General features: G+C 34.4%; 2 protein-coding genes and 1 pseudogene across 2 annotated transcripts; all 3 read right to left on the bottom strand.

The window, feature by feature from the left end:
• Positions 1 to 398: 398 nt before the first annotated feature.
• LOC113715205 (laccase-15-like) lies at positions 399 to 3,784 on the bottom strand. The gene is made up of 6 exons (XM_027239449.2): positions 3,660 to 3,784; positions 3,229 to 3,380; positions 2,897 to 3,147; positions 2,276 to 2,404; positions 1,184 to 2,131; positions 399 to 690 (listed from the first exon to the last, which is right to left on the bottom strand). Exons 1-6 carry the CDS (start codon positions 3,759 to 3,761, stop codon positions 560 to 562), a joined length of 1,713 nt encoding a protein of 570 aa, XP_027095250.1. The 5' UTR covers positions 3,762 to 3,784; the 3' UTR covers positions 399 to 559.
• A 4,953-nt stretch (positions 3,785 to 8,737) lies between these two features.
• LOC113715022 (laccase-14-like) lies at positions 8,738 to 11,882 on the bottom strand (annotated as a pseudogene).
• Positions 11,883 to 14,714: 2,832 nt separating this feature from the next.
• Positions 14,715 to 18,527, bottom strand: LOC113715021 (laccase-14-like). Its single transcript, XM_027239171.2, has 6 exons — positions 18,125 to 18,527; positions 17,480 to 17,631; positions 17,124 to 17,368; positions 16,857 to 16,985; positions 15,419 to 16,357; positions 14,715 to 15,063 (listed from the first exon to the last, which is right to left on the bottom strand). The coding sequence occupies exons 1-6, from the start codon at positions 18,203 to 18,205 to the stop codon at positions 14,933 to 14,935; spliced, it is 1,677 nt and encodes a 558-aa protein (XP_027094972.1). The 5' UTR covers positions 18,206 to 18,527; the 3' UTR covers positions 14,715 to 14,932.
• Positions 18,528 to 19,501: the final 974 nt, after the last annotated feature.

The raw sequence follows: 19,501 nt of genomic DNA, 5'->3' as shown, positions 1-19,501 counted from the left end.
AATTTTCATATGAATTTAGCACAATAATTGCAATAAAGTTTTAATGCTGAACCAAGATTAATATTTTCACTTTATTAATATTTTTTTAGCAACTCTGGGTAGATAGTTAGGAAGTTTTTTGTTTTATACTTATTGTCATCATTATACAAATATAACTAAAGATAACTGAAGGTTCTTTTGTATTAATAATTACCACCCTATTTGAAACACAATGAATTACACAATCAAGTGTAAACATGACTTCATTCAAAATGTAAGCAAACATAAACAAAAAAAAGGAACTTAAATAACGTACTAAGCCTTTTTTTTTCTTTAGTAACATATTACATCCTACATTTGATGCATGGATTTATTTCTTCTTTTTTTTTTTGTATCATTCTTGAAGGTGCCAAAAACTATTATTCACGAGACTGAAGTCACACCATCTACTTAAGATTACTCGCAAATACTAAAGAAAGAAACTAGGTTTACATTATTTTTGTGCCTCATTGACAAGCTGACTTTAGAGCCGCTGCAAACCGTAGTAGTCCAAGACTTGTAATACTTTGTCTAAGCAACATTAGCAAAGTGGCATGTCGGGAGGTGGAGGCAGCAATTTTTCCTGCGGACGCTTTCCATTTTTAACAATGAAGGTCATTTCCATCCCCCAGCTTATGTGACGTTCAAGATGGCAATGCATCAACCACACTCCTGCAAGAGATTGTATGTCCTTTCCAATTATAATAGTTGCAATAAGTACACAAATTTTAATTATGAGATGCAATTACATATTACATATATATATATATATATATATATATATATATATATATATATATATATATATAGTGTGTGCCTGTGCAAAAATTGATTTCCATCAATTATTGTTCTTTGACAATGAAAAGAGTGGAAAATTCCTATGATTATGAATTTATCACCCAAGAAATACCAGCTTTGCATAATTTTACAGAGACCTGAGCGAAGTTAATTTAAAAAAACGATATGATCAACAGAATACATATCAGAAATTAAAAAAACTCAGAACTAGATGGACACATTGATATCTCGCTAACTCATGCTTTCATTGTGATGACTGTAGCTAGGTATAAAAATGGGGTAAGCAGGCGTTTGATTTTTTTTTTTTGCAAAGTTTTACTGAGAACTAATATCCTTGATAAAAAATAATAATAAATATAACGCTTACCAGGGTTATTTGCCTTGAATCTTATGGCTGTCCAGGCATTCTTCGGAACTGCAATTGTATTCATCAAAGGAGGGTCCTCAAGGTTATAGTTCTTAGGGTCTTTGTCCTTGTCAAAGGTTCCAAATCCCCATCCAACAACATAAAAACTATGTCCATGTAAATGCATGGGATGATCAACTCCTGCTACCAAATTAGTGGCTTGGTAAACAAGCTCCACATGCGAGTTATACTCAAGAACCTTCACTTTGGTTGTTCGAGTAGGCGTTTGTAGGGAAACCGAAATGTTACTTGCAGTGTAATTGAATACCAAAGGTGGGAAGCTAGGAAAATTAGGTTTATACACTCCATTGATCTGATTATAGTAAGCCTGAAGTATGTCAATCTTCGGGCTGACAAAGCTCATGTTATTTACACTTGCCGCGAATCGATTGCCTCGAGGTCCCTTGCAGGTGTTATTTGTTTCACAAGGAAGTGACTTTATGGAGAGTGTAAAGAAAAGATTAGTGGTAACATTTTTTGGGACATCAACAGGGAATTCTTTACTCGCTAAGCTTCTAAGGCTCCCTGTGAAATTAGCTGATGCAATTGTATCATTAAAAGTCGGAAGATTTGGGAAAGATGGAGATGAAGGTGGAGTATAATTTCCACGGTATTCGAGAATGGCTGTGGTGGTTGTGTTGTCGAATGTAACAGAGCTGGCACTATTATAAGCTTTAGCAGCCATGTAGTAGAGATTAGGTGATTGATTGGCATGTAGCAGGAAATCAATGGTTTGGCCGGGGGATATTGCAATGTAACCACTATTTAAAGGCTTTGTGTAGCTTCCGTCTGATCCCACAACAGTAATCCGATGCTTTGCTACGGAAAAGAAAAGAATGTTGTTCATGGCAGCATTAACCATTCGAAGTAAGTAAGTCTTGCCATAATCCACAGTCAACTTGTAACTGTCTGCAAGTAAAGATTATGTACATTATATCTCACTACAAGTGTAGAATTTGGATAAATATGTCATGCTACTATAGAATGTGATCGATCTTATGAAATTCAATAAGAAGATGGGAGAAAAGGAGTTCAATTTCCATTCTTGTTTACCTTGTCTTGAGCATGGATACAGAAGACCAGGTTGACCGTTTATTAGGAAAGCATCAGAGACATTTGGTTCTCCCCCGCTGCTTGAAAACTCGCTAAGAACCTCCTGTATATCACTTTTCCACCATTCTCCTGCACCATTCTCAACACTTTAGATAATTAGGTGTCCATTTCTTGAATACATGAACAAATTATTTTGTCCTATATGGAAGTCAATGGTGTGCATTACAGCGTTCCATACAATGTTTTGAAACTCAGATCTGACTTTCTGGTTTAGTCGAAAGAGCTCATTCAATTCTATGAGGTCATTCAATTCTCTAGTTTTTTGGTCTTGGCCAAAATGATCGAAAGAGCTCCAATTCTTGAGCTTGGTCGAGTCACTATTCTGTCGAGTTTCAAATCACAGATGCAATTTCAAAATGTCGCTAGTAATGTAGTGATCCTTTATGTAAAACTGGCACTAAGTCAGAGTTAAAATAACAGGTTTTTCAACATATAAATGGGTGAATCTTTCCTTTTCTTGTTTTAACTTTTTTGCAAAGGAGGCAGCTTAAGATTGGCAATCACACATATATTGACCAGTTCAATATTAGCGCTCAGCAGATGATTTGAATTCCATTATACCTAAAATCATGGGCACTTCTGCTTGAAGCTTTGGAAACCCCAATGGGTAACTAGTCCCTTTCTTTGGATAAACAACAAGTAAACCATGAACTGTTGCTCGAGACCAGTCACTGTGAGCATGCCACCACAACGTTCCAATCTCATCAGACAGCACAATCTTTTGGGTGAAATTTGTTCCTGGCCTCATAGGGCACTGCGTAATATACTCTGGACCATCTGACCATGGAAATCTTGGCTGCTTTACTCCATGCCTGGAAAGAAAGTTAAGCTCTTTATCTTCTCTTAGAACACGTAATATTGAGACCAAGAAAAGATGAAGAAAATTATCATACCAGTGAATGGTGATGCTTTCTTTTCCCTTGTTGTGTACATGAACAAAGGCTGTATCTCCTTGACGAAGGCGTAGAGTTGGTCCAGGAAATTGACCATTTACTGTCAAAATGTTCTTGGTGCTGCATAGTTTTGTATATGGAGCTTCTTTTACCTGTGTATACAAAGCAAGATAATATTACAAAAGCTGAAAATGCAAGCCAAACTTCATTAGTGATCTTTTTACTGGGAGTTGGGACTAATGTAGCAACTCTGGAAGCTATTTTAAAGAAGGGTAAGAGAGTAAAATTTTAAAAGTTAAAAAAATAAAAATGAAAAGAAGAAAAGATAAACTTCTGGTTAGGTGGCTAGTCAAAGGATATTCAAGATACCTCGGATGCCATTATATGTAATTTGTAACCTTCCTAATAAAACAGAATAAGTTTATACTTACCACGAACTTATATCTATGGATCAAAGCTTGGGTAGGTAAAAGACCACCCAAAAGAAGAAAGACGACAACTTGTAAGATCAAAACCCTCATGCCCGACATCATCAGAAGTTATGCAAAAACTGCTCGGTTTCTTGTTGCGTTACTTGTAAAAAACCCTGAAGTATTTATAGAGTAGTGATAATCTGCAATGGAGAAAAGGGAACAAGTTACTGATTTTCCTTCTCATGGTAAAAATTCAAATCGAATGTGGATCACGTTTTCACTTAACCAGACCGATTGCTATTTCTTCTATTTGCTGATTTTTTTTCATTTTTTGAAACATGTGACGACTCTCTCACCACGTTTTCAATACAAGTTGCAGTTTAATGAATAAAAGCCAACCAAATGCCCCATGTAGTGGTTGACATGATAATTGAAGAGACAACTCGAACAATTTTATCGAGTTGTGTTTCTTTACAGTTGTCTTTTATACTTTCCCGTAAGAACTTGTGTAAAAAAATTAATTCACTATGTTAATACGTGTAAATTCATGTTTATATTATTGCCTATATATATATCAAGCCTGAGCAGCTTACTAATTTATATGCCTTGTCCAAGTATGAAAATGTCAGCTAATAGACGTTTCATTGCCAGGACCCTAGATTATTTGTCGACTCGCCTACATTTTGTTAGCTTTTTTTTTTTTTTGATAAGTCAAGGTTTTGAATCCAAAACGTCCTATTTACAATCTCTTTCATCTTACCATCCAATTCAACTCTTTCCTAAACTTACCTACTTATTTCTTCCCTACATGAAATTATGTTTTTGAAAACATTTGATTTAATGACAAACTCCAGTAATGTGCTTTTTTTTCCTGCTACATCTACATAGACAGACAGAGATAAAAGAATTAGTGCTATTCTTTAATTGATGATTTTGTTAGTATATGTTGACTACAGTACTAGAATTTAGCCTACACCTTAGCACTTTTTTTTATTACTTGTGAATTTGTACAAGTATGAATGTCATTGACAAAATTCCTACATTTCAGTGATATTAAATGTAGAAAATATCATATTCAACAAATACTACAATGCATGCTGACAAATCAAATAGATATTCTTTGAGATAATTAGAATTTTTATAATGACCATAAACCTAGAACTACATATTTGAACTCAATTAAATATAAAAAATTTGACAATTCATTTTCTCATGAACAAATAATCAATTTTGATCAATAAAATTAATTATTTAGCGTAGCAGTTCAAGTCACAATAAATAAATTTTTCTTGACACTAGGTAAAGTTAATCCATATTGACAAAAAATTATACCTATTTAACAAAAAGATAATAGTATTAGAAGCGAGGAGAACCATAAGAGAGAAAGTGTAAGAAAAACTAAACTTGAAAAGAGTTCAATACAAATATGGGTAAAAACCAAGCATTCAAATGACCCATTAATTTTATCTTTTCTTAATTAGGTATGCCAATATAAGAGAAAAAATAGGTAATTTAATTAAGTGCACACACACACACACACACATATATATATAGTCTGTGCGCACGATCGTGTATCCTCTAATTCTTGTTTGAAATGGATGTAAATCATTTAGACATGTCCTTGTTGTCGGTGCAAGTTTAAAATCTTTGAAGAAGAAAAAAAACTTTAAAATACAAAAAATCGAATTAAAGAAAAAAGTTTATTATGATATTGTTTTCAGAGTTTCCAAAGTGGCGTTACACAATAGAAAAGTTTAGTTATTTCTCTAAATATACACACCTCATTATTCTTAAACCAAGTCTTCCAACATAATAATAATAAAGAAAAAAAGAAGTGCGGAACAATCGTTTATCTTTGTTTTTTAATTACAATCGTTTATCTTCATAATAAACTACAAATCTATCACTGTCGGTTGGCTCCGTTTGGATTAACTATTTTTTGGGGTGTTTTTGAAATATTTTATTATAGAAGTGTATATAAAAAACTTTTACTGTAATTTTTGTAATTTTTTTGAAGGGTTTTTGAAATATATTTTGGAGTAACTTTTAAAAATAAAATATTTTTATCATATTTTTAAAAATTAATACTACTACCCACAACCACCACAGCCACTATCTCTACCCACCCACCACCGCCACTACCTTCTTCATTTTCCTCCTCCCCTTTTCTCTTCCTCCTCCTCTTCCCTTCACCTCACCCGTCGGCCCCTCCTCTCCCTCTCGATCTTGATCTAGTCTCGACAAGATAGAGGCCTTTGGTCTCCAGATCATGACCAAAAAGTTGTGACCTTTCGGTCACGAACTGGTCATGACTAGAGGCCTCAATCTGGGGGTGGGGAGGAGGAAGAGGGAAGGGGAAGAGGGGAGAAAGGAGGAGGGAGGGAGTGGTGGTGATAGTGGGTGGTTGGTGATGGTGATAGGTGAAAAATGTTGTAAAATTTATTTTTTTTTTAATTTTTTGTGTATATTTGTGAGTTGTTTTTGATATATTGTATGAATCATATATTTTTTGAGTTATTTTTTTGTTTGTACATTATTGAAATATTGTATTTGAAAAATTAGTTTTTGAAAAATAGGTCAATCCAAATAGAGAATCTTTTTCCGTTATTAACTGTTCCAATTGATCACGGTTTGCTCTATGGAATGTTCCTTGCCTTCGTTTTTTTTTCTTTCTAACTTCTCTTCCTCTTTTCTTTTCTTTTTTTTTTTTAGGGGGTGGGATTTCACATTCCTATTTCCACCTTCCCAAATCCCAAGTCCTTGCTTTTCAAAAGTTTTTTTTTTTTCAAAAAGAAATTACTTGACTAAGCTAACTCTAAGTAAAGGTTTAGTTCCAAAAAAAAAAAAAGGACCAATACCATAATCAAAGGTTCCAATTCTGGTTCAAACCATTAATATACATTTATGACGACGGGCTCGGCTAAAGAAGATTGTTGACTATTTCGATGGTTTTCCTGTTTTCCATTTTAACATCAATGAAAAAATCATCTAATCTTTTCTTTTGTTTAAAACGTTTAGTAACACTAAAAAATGTGATGTATATTTTATAAAATTTTATTATTTTTCTTTTTCCTTGTTATAAAATATTAAATTGAAAATCATTTTTCCCCAATATTCAGTGTCTTCGGCTTCTCCCGTTCTAAATTCATTGTTTATATTCGCATTTTTAGTATCGACTCTTAATATTTACAACTAAATCTTGATTCGAAATACTAAAGTCACTATAAATTGAAAACCTAGTCGATAGTTACTACACAATGTTAGTGGACACGATTTTGAGTATAATCCCTCTCATACAAATTGAAAAAGTTACGAAACTTAGATCACAACTGCTGAATAATAGTACTAGGTTAACATTTGATGCATGCGACTATAATTAGTAAGTAAGACGTCTCAATTAATTTTTCATCGCCAAAAACATAAATCAAAGTAAAAGTCTCATTCTCCTTTTTTATTGTTGTATTATTTAAAATCAAAAGCCATGAATTCGTACTTGATTATTAGAATGATTGCTTTGTCATCAAATGAATTGCTGGATGACAACGTGACAGAAGGGTGGTCATGGCATGATTCCCTCTAGACGTTCTTCAAGTAGCATTAATCTAGAATTTCTCATGTCACAATTACCGACTAAAAACAACTAATTTCTCCGTCTTTTAACGCATAAACATTTGATATTAATTCAGGTAGAACCTCCGTTTGATCAGGGCTCTTTTCTTTGACTGCTTCCTGCCATTCAAGATGATTTTGGTGAATTAATAAGATTGATTGATCTGTCTCCACCACTCCATAGGAACAGCCCCCATTAGGAGAGCTGATGCTAACCACTAAGCTTTGCATCAATGGCTATTCAAAGAGTCCCTTTTTGAACCGTAAATGGGAGATTCGAACTCCACCTATAATAAAAAAAAAATCTAAATGAATTGTCAGAACACCTTTTTTGATCTAATGAGATTTGTCTGAGCAGAAATGGATGAGTTTTCATGGAGATTAGCCGACTAAAGTCGGCTGAACGGTGGATCAGCATGACCCCACGTTTGCTTATCCTACATGGAAAGGGTCCACAGATCCCATCAATTTCCAATCCCTGCTAAAACATGGCAAACGTGAAAAGTCAGCGGAAGTTTTGCCATCTAGTTTGCAAATTTATCTCACTCTTAGCTGTAATTGCAGAGTTGCAAGAATCCTAGGTGAATTGATTGCAAGAATCCCATTCATTTGTGATTGGAGATTTGCGAGGTCAAAATCACAAAGTTTTGTTACCTTTGATTGCAAGAATCCTATGTGTGTGTTAACTGTTGTTGACAAAAGGATATGTCCATGTCCATAATAAGAGTACTATCCATCATTTGGGGAAAAAATTTACTTGTAAATCACAATTCTTCTGCATCCATCTAACAAATTGAAGAGGAATATTTCAATAGATATGTGTGCATGAATCTCATTACACAATAAAATTAAAACGACACAAAAGTAATTAGATATCATAACACTTGTTAACTTATTATGGTTGTATTAAAAATTATGACTCTTGAACATGTCACAGTATTCAATCAAAAGAAAGTCCATAAACTCTTGACTGGATTCCAGTTATCTAAAAAAATCTTGGAACAGAACAAAGGGCGTCTTTGATAACCCAATTCACCATTTAAATTTAATAGATTCAAATCTTAATATTTTTAGACGTGTTTAATAATAGAAAAATAAAACGTCTTTCTTAATTGCGTGACTCTGAATTATTTAGACAAAACTTACTCAAAACAATAAGTGATAAATTATTCACTTATCACTTAACGTAAGATATACTCAAATGTAAAATTTCAGTACTTAACAATTCAGCAACTTAACAATTCATGTTTTAGATTTCAGATTTCATACTTCAATTATATCAAAAGCACTCAAAGTGTATGTATACCTTACTAAAAATTAAACTTAGGCCACCAATTGATAATAGTAGTATATCTTTTTATCCATGTCTATCACTTTCAAAAAAAAAAAAAAAAGGTGGAGAGGGGGGGCGCATGTCAAAAGACAAGAGTTGGAGGGGCGCATACGAATTTTCTACTTTCAACAAAACCAAAATGCACAAAGACATATCACAGCTCATAATCCAGCGTTTTCCTAGCGTTGAACCAAAAGGAACGCTGAAGTTTTGACATGTCCGCACATGAATTGGAAACAGAACAAACAACGCTAAAAACAACAGAAATTTATCATAAATAATTTATTGTCATATTATTTATTTCAAATTCATTGTCATATTATTGTAAACTTTATAACGATAAGTGACAAGGATGATTAGAACCGTAATTAGTAGAAATCGGATCCTTAACCAGAAGAAACCAGAGAGTAACTAGAGGTTTCAAAACCACAACAGTCACCCATCCTACAAGAGGCAGAATTGTAGTTATGCGTCCCAATCCGTTTATTTTTTTTTTTAATAGCAGAAGAAAGGTGGAATTTAAGAAACAGTAACAGAAAAGGGGAATTTGAACTCAGAATGTAGTTGTTAACTTCTAATTTTGTACAAAATAGAAAACTATGAGTTTAGTTCAGTTCATCAAAAGGAAAAGGACAGGAGATTGCATCTTTTTTTTTCCCTTTTCATTTTATGGTTTCACAAATAAGCGAAATGAATGGAAAATTGCTTGAGGTCTTGAATGTGAGATACGTTACACTTAAGAATGTAAGAATGTAAGATACGGTCGCTGCAAATCTGAGACCGGCAGGTCCAGCACAAGTATTGTTTGCCTCACAAAGGCGTAACTTGAGGGAAAGCGTCAAGAAAAGCTTAGTGTCCACATCTGATGGAACATCTACTTTACTTGCTAAGCTTATTAGACCTCCTATGAAGTTAACTGATGCTTTTGTATCATTTCAAAATGGAAGATTTGGGAAGGATAGTGGTGAAGGTCGAATATAATTTCCGTGGTATTCTATGACTCCAGTTGTGGTAGAGTTGTCGAAAGGGACAATTAACGCGCTGTTATAAACCCTAGCAGCCATGTAGCAGTGATCAGGTGCTTGATTGGCTTCTAACAAGAAGTCAATAGTTTGTCCAGGGGATATAGCAATATAATCACTCTTGAATGGCTTTGTATAGCTTCCATCTGATCCTACCACAGTAACTTGATGCTTTGCAATGGAAAAGAAAAGAATGTTGTTCATGGCAGTATTGATCATCCGGAGCAAATAAGTTTTGCCGTATTCCACTTCCAGCTTAAAGGTATCTGAAAGTGATGGAGTATTATTAGATAAGCAAGCCATACGCATTTGACAAAAAAATGTATTAAAAAAAATGCTCCTGGTCTCACTCAGGAGTCAGGAGAATCTTTTTCTTGCCTAAAGATTGATTCTTATGAGAAACAAGTAGTACATGCGCTACACTGCAGGGGAGCTCAAGTAGCAAAAATGAGATTTGGATTGTAGCAAGAAAGGGCTATTTAGTCTCGTTTTTTGGACATCGTCAAATGTTGTTTCCGTTTCGTTTTCGGAGATGTTATTCCTCTATCCAAAATCCCAAAGGGCAAGACACGCATAAATATTCAAGAAAGGGAAAGATCCATGTCAGTCTAAGGATTTCCAGATGCGAAAGAATCGATGCTTCCAATTTTTAACAGTAGTGGATTGGTAGATTTTTCCATTCAACCAAATAGAAGGACAAAAATTTTGAGTATTATTTTGTTTTTGGAAACCCCTGCAAAAACATAGAGCCGAAAATAATATAGAGACAGGGTCAGATTTATAGTTACAATACCTGGTTTTGAGCATGGATAAAGATCCCCAGGCTGCCCATTTATCAAGAAAGCATCAGATACATTCGGGCCTCCTCCATTACTCAGGAATTCGGAAAGAACCGTTTGTACATCGCTCTTCCACCATTCTGCTGCATTAATCATGATTAATTTTGGCCTAAATTTGTCAAAAGTCATATCATACCCAACAAAAAAAAAAAAAGAAAAATTGTAGTAGATGTATATGGATTACTTAAAAGTGCTTATTTCTACCTAAGATGATAGGGAATTCAGCATGAGGCTGGGGAAATGGATAGTTTTCTCCTCTCTTCGGGTAAACAATAAAAGCACCATGGACTTTGGTGGTAGGCCAATCACTATGAGCATGCCACCATAATGTTCCAATCTCATCAGTTACCTCAATATTTTGGATAAAAGATTTTCCAGACATGATAGGGCACTGAGTGATGTACACGGGACCGTCTGCCCTTGGATTCCTTGGCAGTTTCAATCCATGCCCAGTAACAAAGTCAAAACAATTAATTTGAGATTACGAACAGTTAAGTAACACGGGATGCTTTTGAACTATTTTCTTGCAAAAGGGAAAAAAAAAAAATAATTCTGCTACATACCAGTGAATAGTGATGTTTTGGTTTCCCTTGTTGTGGACATGAACAATGGCTGTATCTCCTTGACGGATGTGTACACTTGGTCCTGGAAATTGTCCATTTACGGTCAAAATGTTCTTAGTGCTGCAAAGTCTTGTATATGGAGTCTCTTCAATCTGCATGAGAGCATAAACATATAAGATAAGTTCTTAATTTTGACATTAATTCTCCATTTTGGAATGAGTTGTAATGCATTTAATGATAATGTGATATATGTTCATGCATGATGTTGAACTTTGTTATTAATTCACGGAGTCAGCTTCAAGGAAATGCATATTTTGCTGGATGGCTGTTTTAACCTTCAAGATCTTCAGTGAACCTTTAATTAATGCAACTAATGAAGCCAAGAACTTGTTAAATGAACAATATGGTATCGTAATGAAAGTGTTTGCAGAAAATCTTCACGTACTGATAGAGGTTAGATAATGAAGGAATAGCATATATCTATCTGTCTTTTCTCATCATTGTACACATAAATTAATAGTAGATCACTTCCTGTTTTTCCCCAGAATAAGTACTCCAACCTTCTAAATTGTATTTTACGTTTTTGGTAAATTTCCTGATCTTTTTATTATTGATGAACAAAAGAATGCACCATTGAATTGGGCAAAACCCTGCAACATCAGCCAATCAAAGAAGTTAAACCATCATCCTATCAGACAAGTATGCTACACAAGTCCTATTATTACAATATACAAGACTTGAAAACAGCAAAATGGGATTCCTAATTTAATAGTACAAAGCTTTACGTAAATTGTCTGTATGTTGTTGAGCCTTACTGGTTCAAATCTTGGAAAATTCTTCAGATCAAGGATGGGCCGGCGATTGCCATTGGCCATCACAGATTACGAGAGTTTTGTTCCTTCATTTCTTTCTCCTATTGTAAGTCTATTTTAATTACTATTCTCTCCATTTATTTAACTTTATTTAGTTGTCCATCTGCCAATATCTTAACTATTAAATTTTAGACATATAATCTGAGCATGCCATGAAATTTGTACCTTTGAGTAGATTATTTTACTGAAAAATCAACTCTGTCGATGATTACTTTACTGTTAAATCGATCTATATATTTGAAGACAACTTTTCAAATTCTATCTCTTAGAGAGCTCTATACCTCCAATCCTTTTTTCTTATAATTTTGATTTATTTTAATTAGATAAAATAATATTTAATGTTTAGATCATATACTTTTGATTTATTTTAATTAGATAAAACAACATTTAGTGTTTAGATTACATACTTACCGTACGGAAGCTATCAATTAGCAGCAATCCTAAAGTCAACTAATTAAAGAAAACCTAACAGACCATCTCAAATTAAAAACTTACCAAACTTATAAATGTGGTCATAACCAAAAAGAAAATAAAAATACCCCACACCATTTAATTTGGCAACACTAAAATTAAATGCAACGTAGCAGATGAGGAAAATTAGATAAAAATAACATTTAATTATTGGGATTATATACTTACCACATATAAGCTATCAATTAGCAGCATTTTCTAAAGTCAACTAATTATAAAAAGGGTCTATCAACGGATGGTCATTGGGCACTTATTAAGATATATTTCAAGTGTCATATTTTTAGAAATATAAGATTAATTAGAAAAAGTAAATAAATACAAGAGATGGTATGTAAGATCAAATAGAGAAAGTATACAAATGCAAGTAAGGGTAATAATTGTTAGTATTAGTATATACATCGTCGTAGTTAGAGATGAATTTTAGATGCATTAATGGTGCACAATAGATACACATTAGAAAAACACTTAAAACCTAACAATATTTCATAACCATTTAATGACCATAACCAAAAAGGAAATAACAATATTCCAAACCATTTAATTTGGCAACACTAGATAAAAGGCAATCTACCAGATTAGAAAAATTAATGCTGACATTCAAATCAATATGGAAGTTACAATATGTCAAACCTTCTTTCCGGTAATTTTAACTTCAATACATAAATATGTTTTTCCTCTTTAAAAAAATTAATTTTTGACTCATCGAACATCTTTATATTATACCATTAGGCCTTCGCACCCTAAAAAATAGTTTAAGAAGTGAGACTTTCCCTCACACTTACAACCAAGCACCATATCCACCTTCCACAATCGATGGAATAAACTCAATAATCTCCACCTTATACATAGAGTCCTAAGTTGAAATAATAGTATCAACCTTTCACCTGATAGATATTAAGTTGGGACAATGGCAACATTTCATCCAAATATTGACCGGAAGGAGTTGTTAGAACTGGCCTCTGACATCAATGCTGGGCGCTATTAGGCCTTCCCACTCCAAGAGCTAGCTGTTGCGGTGAGGCCCAATAGCACTCAACTTCCTTAATCAATCGGCAATAATTTTTTGGGATTAACCACATGCACCTTCTTGCTTCTGGTGTGGCTAAAAGCCTACAAATCATATACCCGTCTTAACAGTGTCTAGACCCATCTAAGTGATGTCTTGAAACAACAAAGATGCCCCCTTATTTAGAATATCTGAAAAAAAAAAATCGAAAACAGTGAAAGCATTCTTAAGCCACATAATTGCTCAAAGCCCATAAAAGCGAAGAGCATTATCTCATGTTTTTAATGAGGGCGTCGATATCGGATAAGAGGGTGTACGCAAGTTCAAGTTACAAATAATTAGCCACTAGTTTCTTGGATAAGAAATTACTGCCAGTCCCAGGTTAGGCCACGCTAGGAAAATTACAGCCACGTCCTTTAGGAGGATTTGGACTTTGGCTAGTATATCACCACTCAAAAATAAATGTAAAGGAAATATTGTATTATTTGTTCGATACTTCTTCCTGTCAAATAATTGTGCAATCAAAGTCCATTTTTAGACCGGGTTATATTGAAAATGGAGGAATGTACATTGGATTAATATTTAAGGGTGGTTCAGCAGCAGCTATTACTTGATGGATCAAGTGGAAGACCATAATCATTTTGGGATCAGAGACTTCTAGATTTATGTTTTTGAGTTGTAAAGGAAATTTTGTGATCAATTAGATAAATGCTTGATATTGTGAAACTAGACCACGACATTGCGGCCTGAATGGAGGCCTAACCTACTTCCTTTGGGATTGAGATCCTCAGCAGAGTCACAGTTAGCTCTTGTCATCCAATTCATTCTCTCCTCATCTTTCTCTATGTTTCTTAGTATTTTGCTTTTCCTCTGGAATGCTTCTAGTCAATTCAAAGAAATTGGTAGAATCAAATTTATAATAGATTCATACATGAACTGTATGAGGTTGGAGCCGGGGATTTGGGGAAGAAGAAAGTTTCCTTGTAGAGAGAAGAATAGAACCACAGTTTTTCTGATTGGCCGGAATTAAACTTGAGTTTTATGACATAATTAAAGAAGGATAAGTGTCACCATGTTAGGATGTTTAACAAGGTATTACACTTTCATGTAACAGAAGAGTCATAGTGATGGAATTGGAACTGTTTTGCAGGTCATTTGCTAGCAAACACAAGGGATGAGGAAATATTTAACAAAGAAACAGGTTTTAATGCAGTCTTATGTTCCTTGCCCTCTCTCTCTTTCTCTCTCTTTTATTTTTCTTTTATTGGAATTCCTGTTTCGTACTTCCACCTTTCCAAGTCCTTGCTTTCTCCGACTACAAATTGAAAAGAAATAATGAAAACTTCATACCAGTATAGTTCTTTATTTTTGATTCAACAAAAAATTGAAAAGTATTAGTGTAATCCAGTACAGCCAATAAGATAAGAAGAATGAGTATTTTCCTTTTCTTCGGTTTTAAGAAATAAATGAAATGAATGACAATTATCAAATATTGAATATAATATATGTCACTTATATAGAAGCCTGGACTATTAAACTTCTAATTTGAGTGTGTGCACACACACACACACATGGATCAACAAGGTGGCATGTCTGAAGGTGGAGGGAGCAACTGTTCTTGTGGGCTTTTGCCATTTTTAACAATGAATACCATCTCCATCCCCCAAGTTGCATGACGCTCTAGGTGGCAGTGCATCAGCCATACTCCTGCAACAAATCACGCAGCCCTGTTATCTCACTATAAGAATTGCGACAGCAAGAATGAACACGATATTAATTCAGAAAAAAGGCCTTGAGGATGCATGTATTCTTCTTAATTAGTCAAAACGTAAAATAATTGTACTAATCATCAAGCCCTAGATAGCTAGCCGCAGCAATATATATTTCAATGTTCTTCATAATTGCCCAGGAAAGTAATTAGATTAATACTATAAAAGTCATGAACATGTTGTCCATAAACTGTGTGAGAAATGCGGAGTTGTCTGGAAACAAAATTTCGTCAGGTTTCCCGGTCTTTTAATCTTTGAAAATACAGACCCAGAAAAGAAGAAGTGACACGTACCAGGATTATTTGCCTTGAATCTGATGGTTGTCCAGCCATTTCTAGGAACAGCAATCGTGTTCCTTAGAGGAGGGTCAACAAGATTATAGTTCAAAGGGTCTTTTTTTTCATCAAAGTTTCCGATGCCCGAACCAACTACATAGAAACTATGGCCATGTAAATGCATAGGGTGATCTGGTGACCAAACCAAACTTGTTGCCTGTAAAACAATCTCCACATTGGAGTTGTACTCAAGAACTTTAACTTTTGTACCCAGAGAAGGTATCGTCAACTTGAATGGGAAAGGTTGTGCAGTGAAATTAAATTTCAAAGGTGGGAAACTCGGGAATTGTTCTTCATAGACCCCTCTAAGACCACCATAGTAAGCTTGAAGTATGTTAATTTGAGGTTGAACAAAGCTTATGTTATTGATGCTCGCTGCAAATCTGTGACCGGCAGGTCCAGTACAAGTATTGTTTGTCTCACAAGGGCGTAAATTGACAGAAATTGTCAAGAAAAGCTTAGTGTCCAAATTTAATGGAACATCTACTTTGCTTGCTAAGTTTCTTAGGCCTCCTGTGAAATTAACAGACGCTTTTGTATCATTTAAAAGTGGAAGGCGTGGGAAGGATAATGGTGAAGATGGAGTGTAATTTCCGCTGTATTCTATGATTCCAGTCGTGGTAGAGTGGTCGAAAGGGACGGGTAGAGCGCTGTTATAAACCTTAGCAGCCATGTAATAGTGATCAGGTGCTTGATTGGCTTCTAACAAGAAGTCAATGGTTTGTCCTGGGGATATAGCAATATAATCACTCTTGAACGGCTTTGTGTAGCTTCCGTCTGATCCAACTACAGTAATTTGATGCTTTGCAATGGAAAAGAAAAGAATGTTGTTCATGGCAGCATTGATCATCCGGAGCAAATAAGTTTTGCCGTATTCCGCTTCCAGCTTAAAGGTGTCTGAAAGTGATGGAGTTTTTATTAGATATTCAGGGTAGATACATTCAGCAGAGGTCAGAGAAGCTTTTCTTGCCTAAAGATTGATTGTTATCAGAGACTTAAGTACATGCACTGTATTTTAGGGAAAGCTCAATTAACAAAAAAGAAAATTTGGATTGTAGCAAGAAAGATTCTTTTTAGTTTATAAAACTAAATTTTGGACATAATAAAATTTTGTTTTCTTTTTTGGAAATGTTCTTCCTCTATCCAAATAGAAAGAACCAAATGAATATACGTTAAGAGCAAAAGATATATGTCAGTCTATTGGTTTCCACGCGTGAAAGAATTGATAGTTTCAATGTTTAACAGGACTCAGGAGTGGATCAGTGGATTTACATTTTCAGCAGAATAGAGGGACAAAGTATTAATTAGTTTGGAAAACCCCAGCAAAATATAGAGCCGAAAATAATAGAGTGACAAAGCAATCAGATTTATAGATATGATAAGGGCATATATGCACCTTGCTTTGAACATGGATAAAGATCACCAGGCTGCCCATTTATCAACAAAGCATCAGACACAATCGGGTCTCCCCCACTATGTTGGAACTGAGTAAGAACATCTTGTATGTCACTCTTCCACCATTCTCCTGCATTAATCATCAATTTTGATTATTAATTTTGGTCTAAATTTGTCAAAAGCCATATCATACCAAAAAGGAAGAAAAACGGTATTAGATGTGTATGAAATTATGGATTACTTAAAAGTGTTTCTTTATAGTTTATACCTAAAATGATGGTGTTTTCTGCACGAGGCTGAGGAAATGGATAGTTTTCTCCTCTTTTCGGGTAAACGATAAAAGCACCATGGACTGTGGCTCTGGACCATTCGCTATGAGCATGCCACCATAATGTTCCAATCTCATCAGTCACCTGAATATTTTGGATAAAAGATTTTCCTGGCATTATAGGGCACTGAGTAATGTATACTGGACCATCCGACCATGGATTTCTCGGCAATTTGACTCCATGCCTAGGAACAAATCAAACCAATTAATCTGAGATTACACGAACAATTCACGTGTGATTCATTTGAAATATTTTCTTGCAAAAGGGCAAAAAAAAAAAAAAAACTGCTGCATACCAGTGAACAGTGATGTTTTGGTTTCCCTTGTTGTGGACATGAACAATGGCTGTATCGCCTTGACGGATGTGCAGACTTGGTCCTGGAAATTGGCCATTTACTGTCAAAATGTTCTTAGTGCTGCAAAGTCTTGTATATGGAGCCTCTTCAATCTGCAGTAGAGCATATTTGACCACGTATTAAAGCGCGCATATACACACAAAATAATCTGTCAATGTTTGTGCGATTGAGTCTCCACATTGGATAAGCTGTTAATGCATTAAAAATAACTTGCATCATAGATATGTTCATGCATGATGTTGAATTCTATTTTCTATTCGAGCAAGCTGCAGCTACAAAGAAATGCACATTTTTCTGCATGGCTTGCTGCTTCAACCTTCAAGATCTTGAGACAACTTTAATGCAAATAATGAAACCAAAACTTGCCAATTACACCTTAGGAGCAAATATTAGAAGGGAAAGCTGGAAGTAGCTAATATTTCACAAATACATACATATGTGCCATTGGATAACAAGTTAATATCCAAAAAAAAAAAAAAAGATTTCAGTTGATGCCAAAAAAAGGGACCGTAAGTGTTTATATTTATACAATCTTGACAATACAAACTGAATCTGTTGTTATTGATGAAGAAACACAACACTTACTATAAACGAATAGCGGTGCACCAAAGCCTGGCCAGGTAGAACACGTAGAACCACAAACAGTGTTAAGATGAAACCTTTCATGATCTGATCAATTACCAAATTACTTAATCAAATGAATAAGGTTTTGTAATGAAATCATTTGCATGAACCCTTCACGTCTCACGTATTTATAGATGTTGGATAAAGAAGGAATACTATATATCTGTTGTTTTTTTCTGATTGTACTTCATAGATATATGCCGGCCTTGTAATTTGCCTTTATTTTGTTGAATCTTACAGTTTCTTATCTCCAAATGTTGTAAATACGACCTTAATTATATCTGTCACATCCAACATACCTCTTACTACCTTTCCCAAAAAAGAAAAAAAAATACCTCTTACGATTTGCGTAGCCGGATGGGCCGGTGATTTTTCCAAAAAACTGCAAGCGTTTGGGTCCTTTTAATTTGTTGTCTACTTTGTGTCCATTTGATCATGGTTCACACTTGGGACGAAGGATGCTAACTTCAACTTTTGGACTCAATTTTGCTATTGGTATTAAAGTATGTTCCAATTTGTTCCATACGAATCTTAAAATTATAACCAAGTCAACTCTCATAGAGTACAGCTGGAAAAATATTCCTGTGATCTATGGTTACTTTTAGGAGTATTTTTCAAAGGCTTATTACTTTTGTAGTTTAATATTATTTTCTCTACAAGTAGGTTCTCCCAATTATGTTTCGAATTACCTCTTAGTGCTTTGCACCAGGATTTCGATTACCTCTGAGTATTAATCTAACTTTGTTGTGTGATTTCCAGTAATTTCGATTGTTGAAAAAAAAATTATTTTTCGAATGTAATTTATGCTTGTTTCCAGGAATGTTTTTAGATAATATCCCTTTGTTTTTTTTTTTAAGTTAAAATGTGTGTGAGAGATAATAATATGGTTGAGAACTTGAAACAACTATTGCGAGTAACAGAGGCTGTACATTTGTTTACGAGCACAGGCAAGTATTTAACAGAGGCTATCATGTGAATTATTTATTTACTTATTTTGGCTGAAGTGAGACTCCAAGCCTTACAAGAGGTGGGAGAAGGGGAAATAGAAGGGAGATGGGTTTAAGAGTCGAACCAAGGCTATCACGTTTATTGTGTTCTTATCAAGGGATTCAGTACCTTTTCAGTGGATTCTTTCTTTATTTTTCATCGCATACATTTGGATGCATGATATATATATATATATTTTTTTTCATTTACTAGAAAGGAATATGATCATTTTAAATTTGACTAATCCCAACCCTTGTTAGTAAATGAAGATACATATTATGTATCTAAATATGTATTGTGAGAAATGCAAAGGGAACAACTGCAGAGGAGCCAAGTTCCCAACTGAGTTGG

The sequence above is a fragment of the Coffea arabica genome, chromosome 10c (genome assembly GCF_036785885.1).
Source record: "Coffea arabica cultivar ET-39 chromosome 10c, Coffea Arabica ET-39 HiFi, whole genome shotgun sequence".
NCBI lineage: Eukaryota > Viridiplantae > Streptophyta > Magnoliopsida > Gentianales > Rubiaceae > Coffea > Coffea arabica.
Note: the sequence above shows the minus strand (reverse complement) of the source record. Positions and strands in the feature narration are given on the sequence as shown.

Bases quoted from the DNA above. Each gene is read 5' to 3' on its own strand.
- LOC113715205 (XM_027239449.2), bottom strand. From the start codon at position 3,761: ATGATGTCGGGCATGAGGGTTTTGATCTTACAAGTTGTCGTCTTTCTT. The intron at 3,148-3,228 runs GTATGATAATTT...CTTTCTTTCCAG, and splicing joins GAAAGCATCACCATTCACTG to GCATGGAGTAAAGCAGCCAA. The intron at 691-1,183 runs GTAAGCGTTATA...AATCTCTTGCAG, and splicing joins ATTCAAGGCAAATAACCCTG to GAGTGTGGTTGATGCATTGC.
- LOC113715021 (XM_027239171.2), bottom strand. From the start codon at position 18,205: ATGAAAGGTTTCATCTTAACACTGTTTGTGGTTCTACGTGTTCTACCT. The intron at 17,632-18,124 runs GTAAGTGTTGTG...GCTCTACTGCAG, and splicing joins TGCACCGCTATTCGTTTATA to ATTGAAGAGGCTCCATATAC. The intron at 17,369-17,479 runs GTATGCAGCAGT...ATTTGTTCCTAG, and splicing joins CAAAACATCACTGTTCACTG to GCATGGAGTCAAATTGCCGA.